Raw genomic sequence first — 24,558 nt, 5'->3', positions numbered from 1 at the left:
AACCGCCATGCATCGACTAATCTGTTGTCACAGACACACTTCTCGAAGGCATTGTGCATCTTGGAGCCGAGAAACCTGCACTTTTAGTTCCTGTCCATCACTGGTTCAAAAGGCTGGTGACATTCTCCACCCACTAAGACTTATGAGCAGTTTAGGGTCCTGATTTCCTGGCGCAAGGTAGCCCAAAAATGAGGAGCTGTTGGTATGTTGTCAATTTTGCAGTACACCAAGACTCATCTTCTGCTTTTATCTATCTTAGTACTGATATTTGAGTTGCCAATCTCTTGTGAAAAAAGACGGCCAGCCCACCCATCCGTCCCTTAACCTCTGAGTGTACAACCTGACCCCCCATTGACCTTTCAGCCTACGGGATTGTTTATCTGGGATGTGCGTTTCATGTAAGAAAGTAACGCGTGCCTCTCATTTCTTAGGTGCAACAGAGTCTTTTTAATGGGGATCTAAACCCATTCACATTCCATGTAACCACCTTAATCTTTCAAAAGTGACGATGGGATAGTCTACCCATGTAGTGCCCACCTGTCACGCAACGTCCAGTATTGGATTTTATTGCATGCACAGATGACTTGTGTAGCTACTGCCTATTGAGACGAGAAAAAGGGGAGCGATAGCAACAAAATAGAGATGTAGGGCAAGGCTAATATACAGCAACACATTGGAGGGTCACAGGGGCTGCATGTAGGCCTAACACCTCAAGGCTCACTCTCTCCCAAGCTCTGGTTCTCTCTAAGTTGGACTATTGCAACAGCCTCTTTCTTAATCTACCTGCCTCTACTATCTGCCCTTTGCAATTTATCCAGAACAGGACTGCAAGACTGGGGGCAGATCTCTGTCTTCGTCTGGGGCCTCCCTCTGGAACAGCCTCCCTGCCACTCTAAAACTTGAGGAGAACCATTTCCGGTCCGGAAGCACCTCAAGACCTTCCTCTTTGCTTCTCCCTTTGCCCCCCCTCTCCCCCTGCTGACTCTACTCTCCCTCGGCACCATGCACCTGGCCACCCGCTTTCCTCGGGGCCCAGGTACCTGCTCCTCTTGCCACCCGCACGCACTGCCTTCAGGCCACCCCTTGCACTGGGGTCTGTATCTGTACCCATACGCCCCCACCCCTTTGTTTTGTTCTTCCTGCACTTATCAGACCTACCCAGCCTGCTGCCTTAAACCCAGCACTGCCACTTGCTGGCTGCACTCCCTCTGTTTGTTGACTTTTTATTAATTAATGTATTTATTATTATTTATGTTTTTTTTCCTCCTTTGGTTCCCCCTTCCATGCACTTCTCCCTCTACCCCTCTACCATGAACTTGCGCGTTCTCATTGTCACTGGGCCTAGTAAAATCGTTGTTTTTGTTTATCCTCTGTTCCCCTTCCATTGCCTTGTCGCGCTCTGAAACACTTGTGTATGAGCGCGATAGAAATAAAATATCAATATCAATATCAAAAGGTACCGGTATGTTAACCATACACATTCTCCCTATTCTTCTGAGACCGTGAATGGCCCCAGAGGGTATCCGGAGGGTGGGGGGTGGTCCGAGAGACCAGAGCAGTCTCAACCCCACTCAATACTGTAGTATCTATAAATGCTTTGCAGACTTTAGCAGTATACACAGTGGTTGCACCCAAACAGGGCCAACGATGATCGCTCAATCAATTCATGAAGCCCTTTGATGTCTTCAATGAAGGTATTGCATTGCATTTCAATGGGGATCTTGATTTGTCCCTTTCTTCTCTAGGCTCGCGTATTGCGGTGGCCATGTCCAGAGGGCTAGATCTAGGTCTATTGGCGGTATGCCTCTGAAACTTAAAGTAGGACAACCTCCCTCCACATCCACAGTGAGGGAATTTAGGTTTGCTGAAATAATGACCCCGTATTGAATCAGGTTGGGGGTACAGATGGCGGTGTCCATTAAGCTCTCCAGTGAAATTGCCAAGAATCTAGAGAGGTCCGCGGGGTTGTCGAAGTATTCAAAGAGAAGCCATTGTGGGTCGAAATAGCCATTCTCACATGAGCCAGGGGACCGTTACGTAGACCTCTACATCGCAGCTCTGGCAGAGACTTAGGAATGGTTTCCTCTTCATCATGGTGCTTTAGAAAAGTCTTGCATTATGTAGATGGCGTAACCTTCCTTCTCCAACTTGCCACTTCTCTTCATAATGGATTCCAGTATCTGAAGGACGTGCAACTTTTTTTGCTGACATGGTTGTAGGGTGGCAGGAGCAGAGGTTCAGGGATTGGTTTCAGGGTACATCACTCCCTTATGAGTCACATACTAGTATTCATATATGCATTGGAGCATTAGCTATTGGTGTAGGTTGATTATGCAGTGATACAGTAGTTTCCTACCTCCTTTGGGGACCTCTTCCAAGATGTCTGCTGCCTCTGCCACAAGTCCTTCAAGCATGGCCAGAGAGAATGGACTGGAGCCTCGCTGTACTTTAATGGCGTTCCATACGCGCCGGGGCCCAACACAGTGTATCCAATCTTTGTATGCAGATCCCTGTATTAGATGGAGGCTGTGAGTAGGAAGGTCCCCTTTAGAAAAGGGTGTTGCGGCGTGTTCTGCAGCCGCGTCCACACCTTCACGAGGATTACACACTCTGCTGCTACATGTACAGCTTCGACTCGATCCCAGATGTGAGCGGAGCCATGGACGCGCCTGCTCTCTCAAGTTATTTTCCAGTGTACCCTGATAGGAGGGAAGATTACAGAAGCTGTAAGGTGGCTGATTAGTCGCAAGTGGTCTGCATATATATATATGATATATAACAAACTTGCGGCCAGCTACTGGGCTTTTTAACAGCAACAGATATCTTGCGTGCAAGCGAGAGGCTGAAGGAGAAAGAAGAGGTAGGGGCAGCTTAGCCATGTGAGATCCTTGATTGCTTGTGGTCTTAAATGATCCAAAAGAGCACAGGGTGCGTTGGTTGCCTGGAGGACGGGTGCCAGTTCAGGAGGGGGGGCTGGGAAGAAGGTGCCAAGCGAGAACAAGGCAGGGTGGTGTGGAGAAGGAGGAACCATCAGGGTGAGACAGGATGGGCATCGGGTGCTAGAACGCGGAGCAGATAGGGCATGCTCCGAGGTAGCTAGAGTATAACAGTTGGGCATAGCGCCAATCCTTGGCAGAAGAGAAAGTGGACATGGAATGACTGTAAGAGGCAAGGGGTGACGGGGAGACGGATCTAGGAACCCAGCAAAGATGGAGCAAATCTCCAGGGGGATGCAAAGTCGGGGTGAGGGCTGGAGGGAGTGAAACCACACACCTGGCAGCGATGGTCATATTAATGTTTATCTTCAATTAATTGATATTAAACCTCAGTTAGAGAATAGTAGAAAACAGATACATGAACAATGTCCTTTCCTTCTTCACTATTACGCATATTAAAGGGTCCTTATTACCACATTATCATTTTATCATAATAGCTTTCTGTCTTTCCTCCCTCATTTCTGTTTTCCTTTCTTTGTTCTTTCATTGTCTCTTCCTTTCTTTGCTTCTTCTTTCTTTGTTTCTGCATATCCTGTAGGACTGAGAAATTAGAGAAAGGAAAATGCACCATGGTGTAAAACACTAAACTGTTGTGTTCTTCAATATGTAGAATTATAGAGGGAGAGCTGTCAACTTTGGGACTATAATGCATGAATGGCCCCCAAGGGACTTCTGTTAGGCCAGGAGAGCAAAGGGCGAGTCGCCCATGATATTACCTGGAGCCTCGAGGTGGAATACAGCCTGTAGTTGAAAGCTACCCATCTATAATTTGATGTTGTGTATGCCCGCCCACATCCCTTCTCTATGCCCTGCACTGTCCCCATAGGCAAGCATTGCAGGTGTTGGTGAGGGGAGGAATACAGGATCTACATACAGCATAAAACATACCCTTACCTGTAGTAATGGAAAAGGGAATGGAGCTGCGGGTAAGTTATGTTATGTATCTCCCAGCTTGCCTGGAGCAAGCAGATGAAAACATGGAACCCCTAAATTGTCACCGAGGATGCGTTCCATGGGCCGCAGTCGCTTGGGAGAGAGACCTGAGAGAGAGACCCAGATGGATGACCACTGAATGCTCAATTACTATGCTATGTATCATGTACTTTTGCATGCGGTCTTGGCCTGAATAAAAAGCCTTACAAGGGAACCGCTTGGTAAAAAGGCAGCAGCGAGGGCCGCCAGAGAACAACCCGGCAATAACTGCAATTTTTGCTAGGTGGGGGAGGGGGTTGTCAGGCCTTGTCCTGGCAGCCTCACAGGTAAAAAGAATACAGCATCAGGGGTAGTCAGGGAAAGGCTTGCCAACCCCGGTTGCTCTGAATTTTAAAATACAAAACAATATGGGAGGCGGCTGCCAGGGCAAGGCCCACTGAAACATTTGCGGCGAGGTGGTTGCCAGGCCTTGCCTTCACGAACCGCATATTGTTTTGTCTTCAAAAATTATTTGGCTCACTATTCGACTCCGGCCGAATACTTGGACCAACTATTCAATGTTCGAGCGAATACAAAATTCACTATTCAGTAAAGGCCTAGCTCTAATTTAAGCAGTAATACCAAACCATGTGGGCTTTTCCAGTCGATAATGAGCGCATACCAGTTTAAAGGATGTGAGCAAGGCAAGAGCCTTTAAGTGTGGCCCTGGTGCCATTAACACGCAAGAAAGCCCCCAAGAGAAAGGATTATAACTATTTGCATCCCAGCATATTGTCCTACATGCTAATGGCTTCACACATGGCTGGAAATGTCTCATTAAAAAAAAATACAAGTGATAGCCGCCATGGAAATGGAGAAAGGAACTGCGGGGGAGATGTTTGTAGAGACTAGTGAGCAGAGTATTTGTTCGGAGGACAGGGGTGAAAGGATGCAATGGAGGGCTGTTATGTGTGTTCTTTGTAAATAAAGCAATCATACATCTGCCTTCAGGTCGTTATCTTGTTTATTCGTAAAGGAGAGTTCCCCACTGCGTCCGCCGTCCGCCTTCCTCCAGCTGAGTCTCACATCGAATCCTAGCTTGAGGAACGCGCCACCGAACCACAGTATGCGAAGGTTCTATTAACCTTCACATTATAACATCTCCCCCCCTTAACACAATTACCACAATTACATACAGAGGAAATGAGGAATTGAAAACAAAAACAAAACAAAACATAAAATGCAGAATCACAAAGAAATCTGCAAGTGAAAGGATGCACGTTGTCTCATCTCCATTAAGTTACATTGGTCTATATGTAACCTGTTCAATAATAATAAATGAAGTCTTCTTTCATCCGTGGCACTCTTCTCCTGGATCCCAACCCAGGGACATCATTGTTCATCAGGTCACTATGGTATGCAGTTTTGAGTGATGCAGATCCTTCTTTCTCCATCATATCTTTCCTCTCCACCGTGTTGTTGTCATCCATCATCTGTTTCACTTTTCCATCCGTTACAATAATGTCACATGACCACTTACTACCCTCTTCTAGTGTTACAGATTTATTTGAACAGTTCATCACTCTTTGTGGATGACAATATTTAGATTCTCCTTTCAAAACTCTCCTGGGTTCTTTCACTCTGATCCAGTCACCCACCTCGATCCTCATCTCCTTCACATGCTTCTGTCTATCATAATATGTTTTGTATTTTTCTTGTTTATCTTTTTCTCTCCTGACCACTGCATCCATGTCCACAGATTTATTCTTTTTCAACGGCAGCCAGGCAGGTCTCAATCTATTTGTAGCAACTCTTCCCCTCATCATAGTAAATGGCTCTTCCTCTGTCGTAGAATGTGGCGTGACTCTATAAGTTACCAAAGCTTCTTTAAGAGTCTCTCTCCAGGGCAAGTTGTTAGCTACAGCCAGTTGAATGGTATCTTTAATAAAGCGGTTCATCCTTTCCACCAACCCGTTCCCTATGGGATGGTATAGATCTGTGGTTCTGTGCTTAACAGCCCTTTCTTTGAGAAACTTCTGCACCTCTATTGACATAAATTGTGCACCATTGTCCGATATCATCTCTTGAGGTTCCCCTTCTCTATTAAAAATTTCTTCCAGAAATGTTTTAACTTTCATGGCTGAAACTGACTCTTCCATTATGCCACATTCCACCCACTTTGAAGTGTAATCCATCAACACAATGATATATATTTTGTGAGGTTCTAATATTTCAAACGGGCCCGAAATATCAACGGCCAACTTCGTCCACACTGAGTCTGGTATCTTTATAGGCTGTAACGATGTGGCTCTAGTCACTTTACCTTTGTCGCTCACTGCGCATGCAGAGCATTCTTGTACAATGTTTTCCAGATCACTCCATATATTGGGCCACCAAAATGTCTCTCTGACTCTTCTTTTAGTCAGGTTTCTTCCTATATGCCCCTCATGTGCTATTTCCATTATCTTCTCTCTTAAATCCAAAGGTGGAACTATACGATCTCCACGGTATATACACACTTCATCGCAAGACATTTCATCTTTCTTACCTTCCCAAGGAACAATGCTTTCTGTTACTTCTCTCCAATCACTTCTAATTGCCCTTCTGAGTTGCTCTTGCTCATCATCCCTCTTGCTAGCCTTGACCCATTCTTCTTTGGAAAAACTGGGGTGTATTTGTGCTATCACACAATCCATTTCCATCTCCTCTTCCTTGGCCACTCCATGAGTTGTGGAACATGGCAGGCGGGATAAGCAGTCAGCAACTCTGTTCCTTTTGCCAGGGGTAAAACTAACCGTGAGATTGTATTGCATTATAATTAGAATCCACCTTCTGATGCGAGGAGACATTAAATGCGAATTCTTGGGACTTAGGATGTGTATGAGAGGCTTGTGATCCGTTTTAATTTCAATGGGGCTTCCCCAAATCAACCCTTTAAAGTGCTCTAAGATCCACATCACTGCCGGAGCCTCTCTTTCAATTGTGGAATAATTTTTCTCCGCATCCTTTAATGTCCTAGAGGCAAAAGCAATCGGGGCATTTGTTCCATGTTGGACTTGTTCCAACACACCTCCTAAGCCCACGTTACTTGCATCAACTGATATAATGGATTTGGCTCTGCAATCAAACATCTTCAAAACAGGGGCCTTGTTTATTGACATTTTGATGTCTTGCAGTTCTCGCCTGCATTCCGGTGACCAATCAAAACTCACACCCTTCTTCATCAAGCTCCTCATGTGGCTCCTCCTGTGCGTATAGTGATCAATAAATTTGGAGTAATATTCCGTTAATCCCATTAAGCTCCTCAATTGATCCTTATTAGATGGGTCAGGCATTTCCAGTATCGTATCCACAAGACTTTCTTTAGGCCTTATCCCTTCTGCATCAATACAATGGCCCAGATACGTTACTTCCTTCCTTTTAATTCTACATTTCTCTATTTTTAATGTGAGTCCTTTTTGTTGTAAAATCTGTAGAACACCTACAAGGTTGGCATCATGGTCTTCTTCTGATACAGCTGATATCAGAATGTCATCTTGAAAAAAATAGACACCCCTTAATCCTTCAAAAAGGTACTGCATCAATCTTTGGAATACAGCAGCTGCGGATGCTAATCCAAATGGCATCCTTTTAAAGTGAAAAGCACCCAAAGGGGTTATGAAAGATGTGAGGTGCCTAGACTCTTCTTCCAACACCACTTGGTGGTATGCAGAGGATAAATCAAGTGGGGTGAAGTATCTAGCTGGCTCCATAGTGGAGAGCATCTCTCCTATGTTAGGTAGGGGGTGGCGATCAACCCATATATTGTTGTTCAAATCTCTTAAGTCCACACACATGTGAATTTCTCCCCCTGGCTTCCGCACAATCACAATAGGGGACAACCATTCAGAGCTCTCTATAGGCTCAATAATGTCTTGAGAACACAGTCTTTCTAACTCCTTCTTCAAAGGTTCACGGGTACCAACTGGTATGTTCCTTAATTTATGTACAACGGGCTCTGCTCCTTTTTTCAGAACAATGCGATGCTTAAAACCCTTGAGCAAACCTATATGGTTATTGAATATATCTGGAAAAGACTGCACCAAACTGGCATCTGAATTGCAGCACTTATCTGTGACACTCATGATGGGAATGTTTTCTCCCGGATGGATTCTGATTTTCAAAGCCGCTTGTTCCCACCAGCCGACTATGGCAAACCCTTCGCGGGCAACATATAACTTGCAATATGTTTGTCTCCCTTCAAAAGCCAACTGGACCCACACATAACCAAGAATGTCAATGGGAGACTTGCCATAATCCGTCGGTTTGACTCTGCTGAGACATAGATCCTCACGTTTTTTTTTAAGGATTCTATGGAACATGTTTTCATCCACTATGGTATATGGGGATCCTGTATCCACCATTACTTCTATGGTAATCCCATCAATAGACATTGGTACCCAGGAGCCAATATTATTTTCTTTAGACGAAAGAGTTAAAATTTGCACCACATCATCCATTTCTTTGGTGACTGCTACTGCATCATCAGAACCATGTGTCATTTCCATGGCTCTCACTCCCATCATGTTGCTCCTGGTAGACTGGCGATAACCCCTGTTGCCACTCCCCCGCATGAAATTCCTTCCTCTTCCTCTGATATTTCTACACATTTTTCCGTAGTGACCCATCTGGCCACACTTGAAACACTCCATACCTTTGGCTGGATAGTCTCTATCTGGATTCACATGTTTGTGCCAACCACACCTACCGCAGTTGCCTTGATTCCATGGTTGTATCTCCTTAGTTTGTCTGATGCCCTTGTTCAGATCTGATCTTGCAAACTTTTTCACCATGGCAATCAAAGTCGCTTCATCTTTATTCATTTCATCACTTACTACAGCTTGAATAGGGCCTTTGTCAAACATTTCCTGCTTACTTTGCACTTCTCGCATGCATTTGTCACCCAACTCAATGGAGCGTGCAATATCCAAAGTCTGTTCCAAAGACGGATTCTTCGCCTGCCAAAGTCTTTGTTGTATTTTAGGATCAGCAACATGAAGAACAATCTGATCTCTCAAATATTCATTTGTTAACCCAGTAAATTCACATGTAGCTATGAGACCTCGTAACGCTGCGACATACATGTCAATGGACTCATTTTTGAGTTGTCTCCTGGTGAAAAAACTGTATCTTTCTAATACCACATTAGTCTTATTTCCGAAATGTTTGTTTAATTTCAACAAGGCAATATCGTATTTCCTTGAACTGGATGTGGAATCACCAGAACCACCTGCAGTATCACCACCATCAGGTAACGTCCGAAATATTCTTAAGGCTTCAGCCCCAATACAACTGAGTAAGGTGGCCTCTTTTGAATCATCACTGAACTTTGCGCCGCCAATGGCCCTCATGTAGACCTGGAAATTGTCTAACCATTGTTCCCACGATAAGGTTGGAGTCCCAGGTTGTGCCAAGAACTTCTCTGGTGCTACTATGCTTTGCATGGTAAAATATTAGAAATGCCCTTTTTTCCTTCCTATTTTATTTCTTTATCTTTGTATAAAGTATGTGCAATTTCCACATATGTACTTAGTCATGAGCCAGTTAGAAGTCTGTGGTGATGAATGTGTTCTGCCTACAATGTAGTTAACCCACTTGCATCAATGTAGTACAGCAGCCAGATCAGTTAGTTTGACAAACGATTATCCTGTTACATAAATACTTCTTTGTGTATTGGCAGACTGTGAATTCGTCTTATTATTGTATGGTTGCTATAATGCGTCTTCCAGTTGTCTAGCGTGGTTTCAACTCATGCAGACATAACGTAACTATGTGTTGTTAAAACACACCGCTCGGTGTTTTTTTTTCAGTTACTTTGTCCCAAAATGGCAGCACGTACAGGACGCTGCAAGGTCCTTTACTCTAAGTACGTCACGCCGTGATTCGTATTGTGCGCGTATGGTTACATCAACCGAAGCTTATGCCCGTTTCAAAAAATGCTCCGCTTCGTTGCCAGGTATTCACGTAGCTGTACTTGTTATTTTCCCTTCTTAGCACTTCTTTTCTTTTTTAAATTGGCATATTCTTATTGTGTACCTTGGTTTGATCAGGGTTTTTCTTATTTCTTCGATGTATCGCCCGTATTATCAGTAGTTGATGGTTCTGGCCGCCCGCTCCTTACATAATCACGCCTCCGGAACTCTCCTTCGTGTGAGACAGGCGGCCTCCTCGTCGCCACTTGTTATGTGTGTTCTTTGTAAATAAAGTAATCATACATCTGCCTTCAGGTCGTTATCTTGTTTATTCGTAAAGGAGAGTTCCCCACTGCGTCTGCCGTCCGCCTTCCTCCAGCTGAGTCTCACATCGAATCCTAGCTTGAGGAACGCGCCACCGAACCACAGTATGCGAAGGTTCTATTAACCTTCACATTATAACAAGGGCCTCAGTTGGAGAAACAGACGGAGAGCGAGCCAGGCTGCACAACGATTCAAAGCAAAGGCTCGGAATGCTGGCCTGGCCAGTGGTTAAGACCCCACTACCAATACCCCTGAAGGGCTTAGTTCTGATTCCCATCTGCTAAATAAGATATGAGACCCAATCTGATGCTGTACCAGGTGTTAAGGGCCCTGAAGTCCGAGCTAGAGGCCTGAGAGATGCTGTATAAGGTGTTAAGGGCCCGAGATGCTGTACCAGGTGTTAAGGGCCCTGAAGACCGGTCTAGAGGCCTGAGAGATGCTGTACCAGGTGTTAAGGGCCCTGAAGACCGAGCAAGAGGCATGAGTGATGCTGTATCAGGTGGTAAGGGCCCTGAAGACCGAGCTAGAGGCCTGAGAGAGGCTGTACCAGGTGTTAAGGGCCCTGAAGACCGAGCTAGAGACCTGAGAGATGTTGTACCAGGTGTTAAGGGCCCTGAAGACCGAGCTAGAGGCCTGAGAGATGCTGTACCAGGTGTTAAGGGCCCTGAAGCCCGAGCTAGAGGTCTGAGTGATGCTGTACCAGGTGGTAAGGGCCCTGAAGACCGAGCTAGGAGCTAGAGGCGAGACCCGGATGATGCTGTACCACGTGGTAAGGGCCGTGAAGACCGAGCTAGAGGCCCGAGTGATGCTGTACCAGGTGGTAAGGGCCCTGAAGACTGAGCTAGAGGCCTGAGTGATGTTGTACCAGGTGGTAAGGGCCCTGAAGACCAAGCTAGAGGCCTGAGAGAGGCTGTACCAGGTGTTAAGGGCCCTGAAGACCGATCTAGAGGCCTGAGAGATGCTGTACCAGGTGTTAAGGGCCCTGAAGACCGAGCTAGAGGCCTGAGACATGCTGTACCAGGTGTTAAGGGCCCTGAAGACCGAGCTAGAGGCCTGAGTGATGGTGTAACAGGTGGTAAGGGCCCTGAAGACCGAGCTAGAGGCCTGAGTGATGCTGTACCAGGTAGTAAGGGCCCTGAAGAGCAAGCTAGAGGCCCGAGTGATGCTGTACCGGGTAAGGGCCCTGAAGACCGAGCTAGAGGCCTGAGAGATGCTGTACCAGGTGTTAAGGGCCCTGAAGCCCGAGCTAGAGGTCTGAGTGATGCTGTACCAGGTGGTAAGGGCCCTGAAGACCGAGCTAGGAGCTAGAGGCGAGACCCGGATGATGCTGTACCACGTGGTAAGGGCCGTGAAGACCGAGCTAGAGGCCCGAGTGATGCTGTACCAGGTGGTAAGGGCCCTGAAGACCAAGCTAGAGGCCTGAGAGAGGCTGTACCAGGTGTTAAGGGCCCTGAAGACCGGTCTAGAGGCCTGAGAGATGCTGTACCAGGTGTTAAGGGCCCTGAAGACCGAGCAAGAGGCATGAGTGATGCTGTATCAGGTGGTAAGGGCCCTGAAGACCGAGCTAGAGGCCTGCGAGAGGCTGTACCAGGTGTTAAGGGCCCTGAAGACCGAGCTAGAGACCTGAGAGATGTTGTACCAGGTGTTAAGGGCCCTGAAGACCGAGCTAGAGGCCTGAGAGATGCTGTACCAGGTGTTAAGGGCCCTGAAGCCCGAGTTAGAGGTCTGAGTGATGCTGTACCAGGTGGTAAGGGCCCTGAAGACCGAGCTAGGAGCTAGAGGCGAGACCCGGATGATGCTGTACCACGTGGTAAGGGCCGTGAAGACCGAGCTAGAGGCCCGAGTGATGCTGTACCAGGTGGTAAGGGCCCTGAAGACTGAGCTAGAGGCCTGAGTGATGTTGTACCAGGTGGTAAGGGCCCTGAAGACCAAGCTAGAGGCCTGAGAGAGGCTGTACCAGGTGTTAAGGGCCCTGAAGACCGATCTAGAGGCCTGAGTGATGTTGTACCAGGTGGTAAGGGCCCTGAAGACCAAGCTAGAGGCCTGAGAGAGGCTGTACCAGGTGTTAAGGGCCCTGAAGACCGAGCTAGAGGCCTGAGTGATGGTGTAACAGGTGGTAAGGGCCCTGAAGACCGAGCTAGAGGCCTGAGTGATGCTGTACCAGGTAGTAAGGGCCCTGAAGAGCAAGCTAGAGGCCCGAGTGATGCTGTACCGGGTAAGGGCCCTGAAGACCGAGCTAGAGGCCTGAGAGATGCTGTACCAGGTGTTAAGGGCCCTGAAGCCCGAGCTAGAGGTCTGAGTGATGCTGTACCAGGTGGTAAGGGCCCTGAAGACCGAGCTAGGAGCTAGAGGCGAGACCCGGATGATGCTGTACCACGTGGTAAGGGCCGTGAAGACCGAGCTAGAGGCCCGAGTGATGCTGTACCAGGTGGTAAGGGCCCTGAAGACTGAGCTAGAGGCCTGAGTGATGTTGTACCAGGTGGTAAGGGCCCTGAAGACCAAGCTAGAGGCCTGAGAGAGGCTGTACCAGGTATTAAGGGCGGTGAAGACCGATCTAGAGGCCTGAGAGATGCTGTACCAGGTGTTAAGGGCCCTGAAGACCGAGCTAGAGGCCTGAGAGATGCTGTACCAGGTGTTAAGGGCCCTGAAGACCGAGCTAGAGGCCTGAGTGATGGTGTAACAGGTGGTAAGGGCCCTGAAGACCGATCTAGAGGCCTGAGTGATGCTGTACCAGGTAGTAAGGGCCCTGAAGAGCAAGCTAGAGGCCCGAGTGATGCTGTACCGGGTAAGGGCCCTGAAGACCGAGCTAGAGGCCCGAGTGAAGACCGAGCTAGAGGCCTGATTGATACAACCGGGACGGCCGAGGGCGGGTTCTTTAAAGCTATTATAATCTGCATTACTCATGATTACATTTTGAGGGATTTATATCACGCTCATAACAGACCGAACCGTGTAGTGGCACAGCTGACATCAAAAAGAACCGAGCAAGAACTTAACAATATAAGTATGTAGAACTTTTTAGTAGATAAATCCACTACGGGTGGTCACAGGGAGTTGGACACTGGTACGCTAGGCACTAGCATAACCCCTGGAATGTAGCTTATAAGCAATCTGTAGGGTATAGATCCCTCTTTGAACATTCATAGGTTGGTAATGAAACATAGCAACTTGAAAATATAATGCTCCCTTTAAGCGGCTCTGTTAATTATTGCTTTTCTTTGTATGCAGTTTATAAATATTTGATTTGCGACCACACAAGAGCCATCTACCTCTACATCAGCTCTCTGGAACATCCCTGTCCACTAATGGGCTTCCCATGCTCCAGCTATCAGAACTTCACCGCTGGCAACTGCCTGGACTGTTCCAGTGACCTCCTCCAGAGCTGCCCCAGAATAGGTAAGAATGGCATCATTTTGAATGTCTACCCGAGGGTAGAAAAAGCTGGTGTAAAGAATGGAAAGAAGGTTGAGGCTCAGAGGCTTCCGGCTGAGTAGAAGAGCAGGATTGCATGGCCCAATGTAGCGGGCTGAGAGGCAGGACCTCGAAAGAGCTCCTGTAGGACACATTGTATGATCTTCCCAGGCCATTGCATATTGTTTACTCATTTGAGAAAGCCTATGTCATAGAGCCATGAAATGAAGTATGGAATGTGTGAACATGATCAGAAGAGAGAAAAGTATACGTAATACACGTCATAGCAGTTTGGTTTGGTTAGTTTTTACAAACCAAGGAATTACATCCTCTTTAGAAACCTTGCAGTGGTGACCAGTCCTACATCCTTGACCATCAATGGTCCATCAAGATCAATGCTGCCAAGGCTCGGCTAGCCCCTGTGCCAATAATGCATTCAGAGTAGGGCTTGCAAGACATAGTCTTGGGGGGATAGCTCAGGGGCAACATACTCACCTTGGAAACATGATGACACACAGCACCACAGGTTCGATCCCCGGGTCCGTGCTTAGAAACCTCTGGGTATTAAGCGCGTTATAAATAACCTCTCATATATCATAGCATGGCAAAGCACTCAAACACATAGAATGTCTAGGCTGCCCATCACTCTTGCCACCCACCACTCTGCAGAAAATTCCATTAATCATTATCAGTGGGACTGTGCAGGGCGGGCAGTGATTGGCTGTCTGTGAATAACCGTAGCCAACATCACACATAGTGTGCGCCACACTCATGAAGAGGGTCCTTGTCTTCTGTTCCAGGGAGGACCTCCCATAAGAACAGAATTATTGTGAATGATTATGTTGATACAGTATCTTGCATATTATCAATACCCTTTAGCTTCTAATGCTTCTGAAGAAGGTCAATGGACCGAAACACGTCAAGCAATTATGGAAATACTTCTGTATTTTGTATGAGGCTACGTTAAATGAATTCAAAACTCATTAAGTGGCTTTAAATAATATCTAGAATGCTACGATGAAATGACGATATAACTGGAATTTAACCATATACAGAATGTATTATTTTCTTGTCTCTTACATAAATCTTTTGGATTGCTAACCTAAGTATTTGCCAATGATGCTTTCATGTTTAAATACTGTGTTGCTATTTGAAGGCTTTTGATTTGAGCATTGGTGGTCCCCAGAGGATTCTCAGGGCCTTTTCTTATACTGAGGTGACGGATAAATCTGTACAAACGCATTTCGTCCAGCAACCTTTTTTATTTTTATTTTATTACTAGGAAAAAGTACCCGTTCTCCAAACAGGTTCTGTGGACAGACATGACAACACTCTCATCAATTGTTGAAAATCAATAATCTTGTAGGTCACTGTTCCGATTCACTTATCGCTTGATGTGCTTTGCACTCGGAAGTAAACTGCACTGAGAATGGGAACGTGTAGCTGTTTGACATACCCCGGAGCCGATGTTGAGGGGAGGTGAGAGTTGGTGTTCTGATGCATACTGGCACCTACTGTGCTCTCTCCCCACCTGTCGCCTCGCCCTGGCATAGTGCATTTTATTGCAGTGCAAAGTTCCCAGACACCGTGAACTCTAGGATTGAGAACCGGTCCTTCGAAGACCACATTTGATGTTACGCCAATTTCAGGCAATTTTCTCATGTGTGAAGGTGCTGAAATCCGGGGAAAGGGGTGGGGTGTCCAAATGTCATGTAACCAGGAATGTCTGGCGGGTCCTAACAGGTCACTATGCACAATTTGGTGGAGATTGGTGAAACGGTGTGGAATTGTATAAGGAACAATGCTTCACCAAGCCACAAACCAACACACACATTTTGACTTTTGTTGTAATCCGGGTAATGGGGTCGGGTGTCCAAATGTCATGTAGCCAGCAACGTCCGGAGGATCCTAACAGGTAACTATGCAAAACGTGTTGCAGATTGGTGGAACAGTGTGGAATTGTATAAGGAACAATGCTTCACCATGCCACATATCACCACACATTTTCACTTTTATAAATATAGATTTAAAGTGTGGACCTAGCTGGAGAGCAGTGTAACACTGAACAGGTTAAGCTGGCATCTTTTAACAGTAGAACAGTCCTGTGAGCTCGGAATAGCTTGCATCTAGGCACATCTCATGAATAAGGGAGCAAAAACTGAATACAAGAAATGGTTCTGGGTAGAGGGAATAGTAGGGGGGAAGGGGTGGCGCGTAGGGTCATTCTGTAGATGTTTAGGAACTAGGAGCATAACTTTTGACTTTGCTGGATTAAACAAGTTTATTATTGGACAGCCAAGGCTTAATCCCCACAAGCCAGAGCTGGAGTGAATCAAACATATCTGAGGGGCCACATACCGTAAGAAATAATTGGATGTCATTGGCATATGAGTGATAGGAGATGCCAGATTTCTGAATAAGGGACAGCAGAGCAAACATGTAAATGTTAAAGCATAAAGGAGAGAGGGAGGATACCTGTGACACTGCAAATGACACGGGAGGGGTAGAGGTGAAAGTCCTAATTTCACACTCTCAGTTCTGTCCGAAAGAAAACCCCAGAACAAGTCTAGGGGAGGGCCAGTGACTCCTACAAGTTCTGATTGCCGGCAAAGTAAAATGGCATGGTCCGCCACATCAAACGTTGCTGTCTGTACATCGGTATGTGCGTCCATTGGGATTAGTGCTTGGTCAGGTGTTGTTAAAAAAGCCACGTTTTGAGAGATTTGCAAAATTGGGGAATTGTGGGGGTATTCCGGGCCGATAGCGATATTGAGTTCCAGAGCGCAGGTGTATTACAAGAGAAGGATTGGTTGCAAGTCCTCGTTTTGCGGATGAGTAGTGATTCAAGCTGGTTAATCTATTTGAGGCATGAGGAGCGTGTGCCACCAGATATGTGGAGCATAGCCACCAGGTACTCTGGTGTTCTACTCAAGACTGCTTTGTAGATGATATATGCATTCTTCAACATTATCCTGGCCTGGGGAGGAAGCCAAAGTAGTTTGCGTAGGATTGGGTGATTCAGTCAAATTTCTCTGCACCAGAATAAGACGTGCACCAAGTGAACAGCTGGGATCCCCGTCAAGAGGGTATTTGGCCCATCAATGTGCATGCACTAAGGTCCGGACATCCTGCGGTGGGGTGAAGGGTTTGATTTTGCAAAGTGCTGGGATTTGGAGCCAGAGTGTTTGGGTCTTCTTGGCGAGGCTGATGTCAATGGTGAAGCCTAGGAAGTTTGCTGAATCCGAGAGTTGCTGATCAAATCCTTCTATGTGCATATCATTGAGCCATGGACAAATTGTTTGGTGGGGGGATTAATGAGTCTTGGCTGGGTTAAGTCTCAGGAAGGCGGTGGACATCAAGGACTGGATATTGGCTAGGTAATTGCAGTGAGACGGAAGTCCTGTGGGCTTTTTACTCTCATCTGCAACTGAGTATTGTCTGCGTAATGGAGGATGACTATATTGGTATCTTCGAGGTATCTTTGTGGAGTGTGCCCAGAGATTTTCATACATAATCTGGTTGCATTTCCTATAGGGACAGGTCGTTTTAATGTAAATAACACATTTTAAAATTGTATGTCTATGTTTTAGCTACTTTTAATGTTAATATATTTATGTGAATGGAGAAATATGAACCAACTAAAATTAATTGATTGAGTTTCTGGCACCTCAGGGTCACCTTTGAGTGGGTTCCTACTTGGAGGGGTGGCCCAGAAGTATGACTTCCGTCTTGGTGGGTTTAAACTGTAAGTAGGCACCTGCGTTCCAGGTTTCGGCAAGAGCAGAGGTGAGTGATATCTTGTGGGCCCATTATCTGTGTGCCAGCGTATTGCGTTGTTGGGGTAATCTAGGAGTGATCCCATCGGTTCCAGTTTGAGGTTAAATATGACCGGGAAGAGAATTAACCCTGAGGGGTAACTGTAAAGACTGGAAGGGGGTATCTGTATTTCTACTCTCTAATTGGTAGCCTAAAGGCACAGAACACCCTAGAGAGGGCTCTCAATTGTGTAGCAATGGACAAGCAGCTGGGATTAAGCTTTCAGGACGTGATGCAGGCTGGTTCTTAAGTACAGTGAATCCCTAAAGCCCCCACAAAGGAATGTCCACACACTATGTTAGCAGATAACACAGCTTCTTTTATTTAAAATAAGGTTGTTATGAAAGCATACTGTAAGGAATGCATGGCATCAACAGTAAGACAGACACAAGTGACCACAGTTCAAGGGTGTTTATTGAACTTTCACAAGGGTGTGATAAACGCCTATCTAAACCTAAATCTACAGATGGCAGCAAGCTATGACCATCAAAAAATAATAATGCAGTCCTAGTGGAGTCTCGTCAAAATAAAAGAGCCTGTACTAAAAAAAACATATTGCCAATCCTTACCGCTAATTTACATATAGAGTGGGTTAATGTTCATGAAAAAGAAAGAGTGATCACAAAATGACATGTCAGGATATTCGGGTTGTTGGCCTCCCTCCCCCACATTTTTAGCATGAGGCAAGGCGGTTCACTCGAGCAAAGCACACACTCTGGCTTCTTTGGCACGAGGATACAGTTCCATTACTAGTATCAAGACCTTCTGTGTCCAAGTCTCTTTACTTCTTAAAAGTCTCTTGATTCAGAGGGCCTGATTTACAAAAACAAGATATAAAGTTCTTTTCTTCTAACAACTATGCAATTCTGGTGATTCACCCTGGATCCCCCTCAGCTGGGCTCAGATCCCTTTCAAAAACAAAAGTTCAGCATGGAATCCCCCTCTTCCGGACTCAGATCCCCTTTTTACAATATTCATAGAATATTCTTTCTCGGGTGACTCACAGTTCACCCCGGATCCCCCTCAGCCATTTTCAGATCCCTTTTTTTACCTAATTAATCTCCCTCAGCCGCGATCAGACCAATTGCAGTTCACATTAAACTATGGAAGACTTTTGAATGTGCACAGGGGTCAGCTTGACCCGTTGCAGGACCACTTCGATCTCAAGATTCCCTTTTCTCACACTTAGCATCAGTTGGATACCTAACAGAGACTTTTGAATGAGCACCCATGTGGCGCCGGACCACTCTGTCTATGGTATCTTTTCTTGTCCTCCAAAAGTTTAGTCACTCCTTTGGTTTCCAATTATATTCCCATCGCTCGTCACATACGTCTCACACACTGTTCTATTTAGATTTCATCATACAATGTTGCCGCTTGCAACCTTGGTTCAAACACAGGCTGGTCTGGTATCAGTCTCTCCAACTCACCGCTGTGCTGTCTTTACTGACGCTGCTTTGTTGTAGGATCCAAAGACAGTACCACGGCAGCAATCGCTCCTACCCACCTTGGTTATCAATGCAGGAGAAATTGTTGACCACAAGAGAGCACTGCGAAGGGTAAAACTGCTGCACATAAAACTATGTACATCCAGTGTAGACGAAATGCATCTTTTATTGCTGGTGTATTTTAATCATAGTTCTTTTGAAGAAAAACAAATAGATTATGCTGATGCAGCGCTTGTTATCTTTCCTGAAAATGTGCACTTGTAGTTCTGATTTTACACTGGAAGAGAAACTACACAGACTTCTCCCTTGTCACAGTAGTGACATCCAAAGAACTAAGAGTCAAGAACGCCTCAGGAGTAATCTCCCTCATCACAGTCGTGATACTCAGAGAACCAAGAGTCAAGAGAATCTCGGGAGTGATCTCCCTCGTCACAGTAGTGATATCCAAAGGTCTGAAAAACAAGAGTGCATCGGGAGGAATCTCCCTCATCACAATGAAAAATTATTGTAGCCAACAAGAGCCATCTGGAGATAATCTTCATAATGTCATATGACAAGGAAGAATTTCTGGAATTGTAAAGCAGGCTTTCAGAATCCTTTGGGAATTAGTAAAGCGACCTTTGAGAACTATAGTCAAAGAATATCCCAAGACAGCCCTCAAAGCTGTGCAAGGTTGGTCAGGAGAAGGGAGTCATTCTTCTGACCATACTCTCTTTGTTGAATCAGAAACTAGAGAAAAATATTGATTGGAAAGAGAACAAAACGGAGCCAGTTAACCAGGTGAAGGGTGCCATTCTCCTTGTATCATTTCCATTTGGGTGCTGAACCCTTTTGTAGAATAGTAGCAGGGTCAGAGAAGGGTTTTGGACAGAGGACAGACCTTTTCTTTTGAACAAACATCCTGACGACGAGCACCTAAATTGATATTAGTTTAGGTAGGGATAACCCTTTAGAGCTAGGGAGAGGTAGACCTTTTCTTTATATTTAAATGAAACTTGTTGAAACAGGCCACCTCTTTGTCAGTCTCCTTACTCCGCCTCCACACATCTGTTATTCTTCAACTGAACCATACAATGGAGCTTTGCTGGAAACTTTGCATGTGGGAATAGAAGTGACCTTTCCATGGTTCGTTTCTCTGACAGAACTTGTACAGCCTTATGTTTGTCGGAGGGTCACTGAAATACAAGGCAACCTTTGATCAAGTAGCCCCCGCCAGTACTTCTCTGACAAGTGGCTAACTGAGGTTTTAGCTGCTTCTGGAGTCCAATAATGAAAGTGAAATTGCTTCTTTTTGAAATCCATTGGTTCATTATTACGCAGAACATATTATATGGCCTATTTCATTTTCAATCATATTCATTTACCAAAATGTCTGAAAAATGTCCACTGGATGGCAGTGCTGACGTACCTTTTAATTTTCAATTTATTACAGGAATCCATTTGTAGCAAGTCAGTGCTGCTATGTAGGTTTCCATGTACTGGACATTTTCTCACATTTTCGGATAAATCTGTAGAAGGGAACATTATTTCTAGGGGCAGAGGTATAAGATTAAATTAGATTTTACACACAAAAAAAAGCCTATGTATAGGCCTTAATAGACATAGAAAAGTATTCTCAAGTTTCACTGGAAAATACTGTACACTACAAAACAGTCTTAGCTACACATATATGCATGCGGGATAGCTCAGGGGCAACACGCTCGTCTTGGAAGCAAGATGACGCAGAGAAACACAGGCTCGAATCCCGGGTCCGCCCTTAGAAACCTCTTCGGTATTAAGCGTGTCATAAGAAAACAATTATAATAATTCAGATTATAATTAGAATGATATTGTTGTTAATGTGAGGAATCCTGTGGGGTCATCACTGATCCCCAGCCTAAGATCTCCTGCCATGTGGCCAGGGGACGGCAGCCTCTACCTGATCCTGGCCCTGCGGGTAGTATTACGAAGGAGGATCACATGGGAGGAGACGGCTGTCAGGGAGATGTGGCGACCCCATTAGGAGAGACGCAGCATTCTTCCATTCCATGTGAAGAAGACCCTATAATTCCTAAATTCCTAATGGCTTGCGGTCACTTCAAAAATCCCTCTCATTGTAAGACTCAAAAACCTTCTTGCAAAACACTCCAAACAGAACACCATCTATACTGGTGGAAGGAAGAGGAGGAGGAGAAAGGAGTTAATGTGGATTGAAGGAAACCCCAGGCCAAATGTGCTGACTAGTTTTCATAATGAAAATCAGCTGTGCATGACTTTTAAACTTGGGGAATGTCTTCCATTGACAGGTGGAGACGAGAGATACAGAGCAGGTGGCGCGGAAGCAGAACTGAAGGCAGGCACACAGTAACAGACTGGGCTAAGCGAGGCAAACTCTTCCAAGCAACCGCTTGCAAGCCTGACAGGGGTCTGCCAAGCAGTGAAAGCCTTCCTGGAGTGAAAACGTCACTGTATCAATGTGCCAGGAGTCTGAAATGCCAGCAAACACCAGTGAGTCTGCCCAAAGGTGGTGTGGACCCCGGGCGTGCTGACAGGCATATGGACAATTAAAAGCCTATTTTGAATACCGACCAAGTAAATTGGAAAGACAAGATTTCAACATGGGAAAAGTTGGAGTAAATATTATCACCAGCAAATGAACAGTAATGAAGAAGTTGAAAGGCAATGTATGTACAAGTCTCCATATAAGTGATGTCAATTTGGGGAACATTGGAACAAGCAAAAAACGACCAGTGAAGAAGTTAAAAGTCAGAACTTGTACAAGTCTCCTTATATGAGATGTCACTATGGGCAAAGTTGGAACAAGTATTATCTAAAGTCAATGCAGTCTGAACAGTGAAGAAGTACAACTGTGCTATACTGAAAGAGAGCATGTATTTATGTTTTTTTTTTTTTGGACATATGTATGGCACCTATACACAAGTGTTTCCAGGCGCCGCAAGACAAATTGGGTGGCAGGGGGACATAGGAAAAAAAAAAAGCAAAAAACAGTTATATTGGCCATGTGACAATCCTACCGTGCAAGTGCAAGACAAGGTGATAAGTGAAGGGGGTGGAGAAGTGCAGGAGTAGTGTGCCCAAATGGATGTGGAGTGGGCAAGTGCTGGGGGGCAAAGATGACAAGTGCCAGAGGAACGAGAGGTGGGAGGGAGGGTGAGTGAGGTGGGCAGGGATGGACCTGGTTGGTGTTAGTGCGGGGGAGGGTGCCCGAAGGGAAAGTGCTCGCAGAGGATGCTGGGGGAACTGGTAGGGGTTGTCTGGCCCCTGTATGACTCAGAAAGGACCAGGCCCAGTTGCAGAGGCTGAGGGAATGGTTAGCATGGGAGGGGAAGGAAGAGGAGCAGAGGAAAGTCTTGAGAAGTTGTCAGAACTTAAGAAGGTCCAGCTCAAGTCTGAGGGGGGTAGGGAGGCCATTCCAGAGGGAGGAACCAGTCGAGGAGAGGGATCTACCTCCTACTCTCAGCTTGGAGAAACGTTTGACTTGCAGAGAGTTGGAGCCAGAGGACCGAATGCCTCTGGCAGGGAGGTATTTAGGCAGGGAAAGCAGGATGTAGAGAGGTCCCATGCCTCAGACAGACATGTGCATGAGGCATAGGGTCTTGAATTTGATTCTTGCAGTCACCGGGAGCCAGCAGAGAGATTTTTGGGTTGGAGAGATGTGGTCCCAGGGCTTGAGGCCAAGGATAAGTCTTGTAGCCCTTTTCAGGATTAGTTGGAGGGCCCGAAGGGAGGAAAGAGGCAGATTGAGGTAGAGGCTGTTGCAGTAGTCTAGCCTAGAGTGAACCAGAGCTCTGGAGACATTGAGCTTCTGGGGGAAGGTGAGGAAAGAGAGAATGCCCCTGGGAAGGTGGAGGCGAAAGTTTGAATTTTTGGCAAGGTTAGTGATGTGTGGAGAGAAGGGGAGAGAGGAGTCAACGATGATACCCAGGTTTTTAGCCTCACAGGTGGGTGTAGGGGGGGACCAAGGATGCCAGAGAGTGGGGGGGAGCAGGGAGCACGCATCCCAATGAGAAGGATCTCCATCTTTAAGGCAGAGATCACTGGCAGAGCACCAGGCCTGGAGAGCAGTCAGGCAGTCCGTTAGGAGAGAGGAGGGGGGCGCGGAAGATGATGGCAGCTTGAAAGAGAGCTGCACTGGAAATGAGGGGCGAATGTGGAAATCAAGGGAGCCAGAGGGTCCAGGTAGATGTTTAAGAACCATGGCGATAGGATAGAGCCCTGAGGAATGCCACAGGTAGAGAGTGAGGTGGAGGAGAGAAAAGGACCCATTTGTACTTGGGAGGGTCTGTTTGAAAGGAAAGAAGTCAGGCTCTCCAGTGCTTGGTCTGTGATGCCAAGGGAGTCATGGAGATGGTTTATGAGGATGGAGTTGTTGACTGTGTCAAAGGCAGAAGAAAGATCGAGAAGGATCAGAACAGAGGATGAGTTTGAGTCCATGTTAGCGAGCAAGTCTTCACGGTTGTTAAGGAGAGCAGTTTCCATGCCTCTGGGTGCCCTGAAAGCGGACTGGTGGTCATGGAGGCAGCCAGCCAATTCAGTGTGGAGGATCAGTTGGGGGGTGACCAGCTTCTCCATGAGTTTGCCCAAAAAAGGGGTGATAGAGCTAGGGTGATAATTAGCTGGGCAAGAAGTGGCAGCGGATGACTTTTTTAGGAGAAGGTGCACAAGAGAGTGTTTAAGGCCTTGTGGGAAGGAGCCAGTGGCAAGGGAATGGTTGCTGATGTCAGCCAAGGCTGGGGCGAGAGAGGAGATGTTGTCCTTGATGGTTTTTGAGGAGCAAAGGAACATGTGTTTAGAGGAGACTTTCATAGAACAAACTCTAGAGATCTCCTCGGGTTCAATGGGAGAGAAGGAAGAGAGTATGTGGATGGTGGGGGCCGAGGGAGTCAAGAGCAGGGGGGCTATGGGCCAAGCAGATGACAGAGAGGATAGGATGTCCTGAGTTTTAAGTGGGTGGCCAGTGCAGTGCAGAGGGACTGGAAGGGGGACGAGAGGAGGAGACTGCAGTAGGATTGGCAAGTTCTTTGCAGATTTATAAGCATTCAGCCGTGTTATTGTTGGTTCCAGAGATTCAGGCTTGGACATGAGCCCTCTTGTTTGAGTAGATAGCGAGACAGTATTGCCTTTGGAGTAGGCCGCAGGCCAGTTTGTAAGAGGATGAGCTAGATGCCTGCCACTTCCACTCAGCAGCTTTGCACTTGCGCTTCAAAGCTGCCAAATCAGAGTCATACCAAGAGGTGCATTTGGAGGAAGGCTGCATGCGGATCCTCATGACCGGGGCATGGATGTCCAGCGTGTTAGAGATGGAGAGATGGAGGTTAGCAAGAGCAGAGTCAGAATGAGAGTCGAGAGGGGGGAGGAGGAGGGATGAATGAAGAGGTAAATGCAGCAACTGACACATGCTTCATCAGTTGACTGATGGAGAAGGAGACTGGCAGTGCAGGTGCAGGCGTCAGGGGACAGGGAAGGTGGGAGGAGAGGGGAGAGTGGTCAGACCAGGAGAGAGGGTTAATAGGAGGGTTGGAGAGTGGGATGTCTGTCCATTGTGTCTCCGGCAGAGTTGGTTGGGCCAGAGGGAAGGATAGTGAGGATGGAGAGTCAGAGAGGTCGTGTAAGAGAGCAGTGGCCATATCTGGAGAGTCAAGACGGATGTTAAGGTCCCCAAGGAAGATAGGTATGGGGGAGGAGGCATGAAGAGAGGTG

At 46.4% G+C, this 24,558-nt stretch overlaps 1 protein-coding gene across 1 annotated transcript in view; it reads left to right on the top strand.

The window, feature by feature from the left end:
• The window catches only part of PLA1A (phospholipase A1 member A), a 264,242-nt gene that overhangs the window by 212,946 nt on the left and 26,738 nt on the right, over positions 1-24,558 (top strand). The window contains exon 7 of the mRNA XM_069635738.1: positions 13,412-13,579. Coding sequence (XP_069491839.1) covers positions 13,412-13,579 — 168 coding nt within the window. The remainder of the gene's footprint in view (positions 1-13,411; positions 13,580-24,558) is intronic.

The sequence above is a fragment of the Ambystoma mexicanum genome, chromosome 7p (assembly GCF_040938575.1).
Source record: "Ambystoma mexicanum isolate Mex_15411 chromosome 7p, UKY_AmexF1_1, whole genome shotgun sequence".
NCBI classification, from domain to species: Eukaryota; Metazoa; Chordata; class Amphibia; order Caudata; family Ambystomatidae; genus Ambystoma; species Ambystoma mexicanum.
The sequence above is the reverse complement of the archived record's forward strand: the minus strand, read 5'-3'. Positions and strand labels throughout refer to the sequence as shown.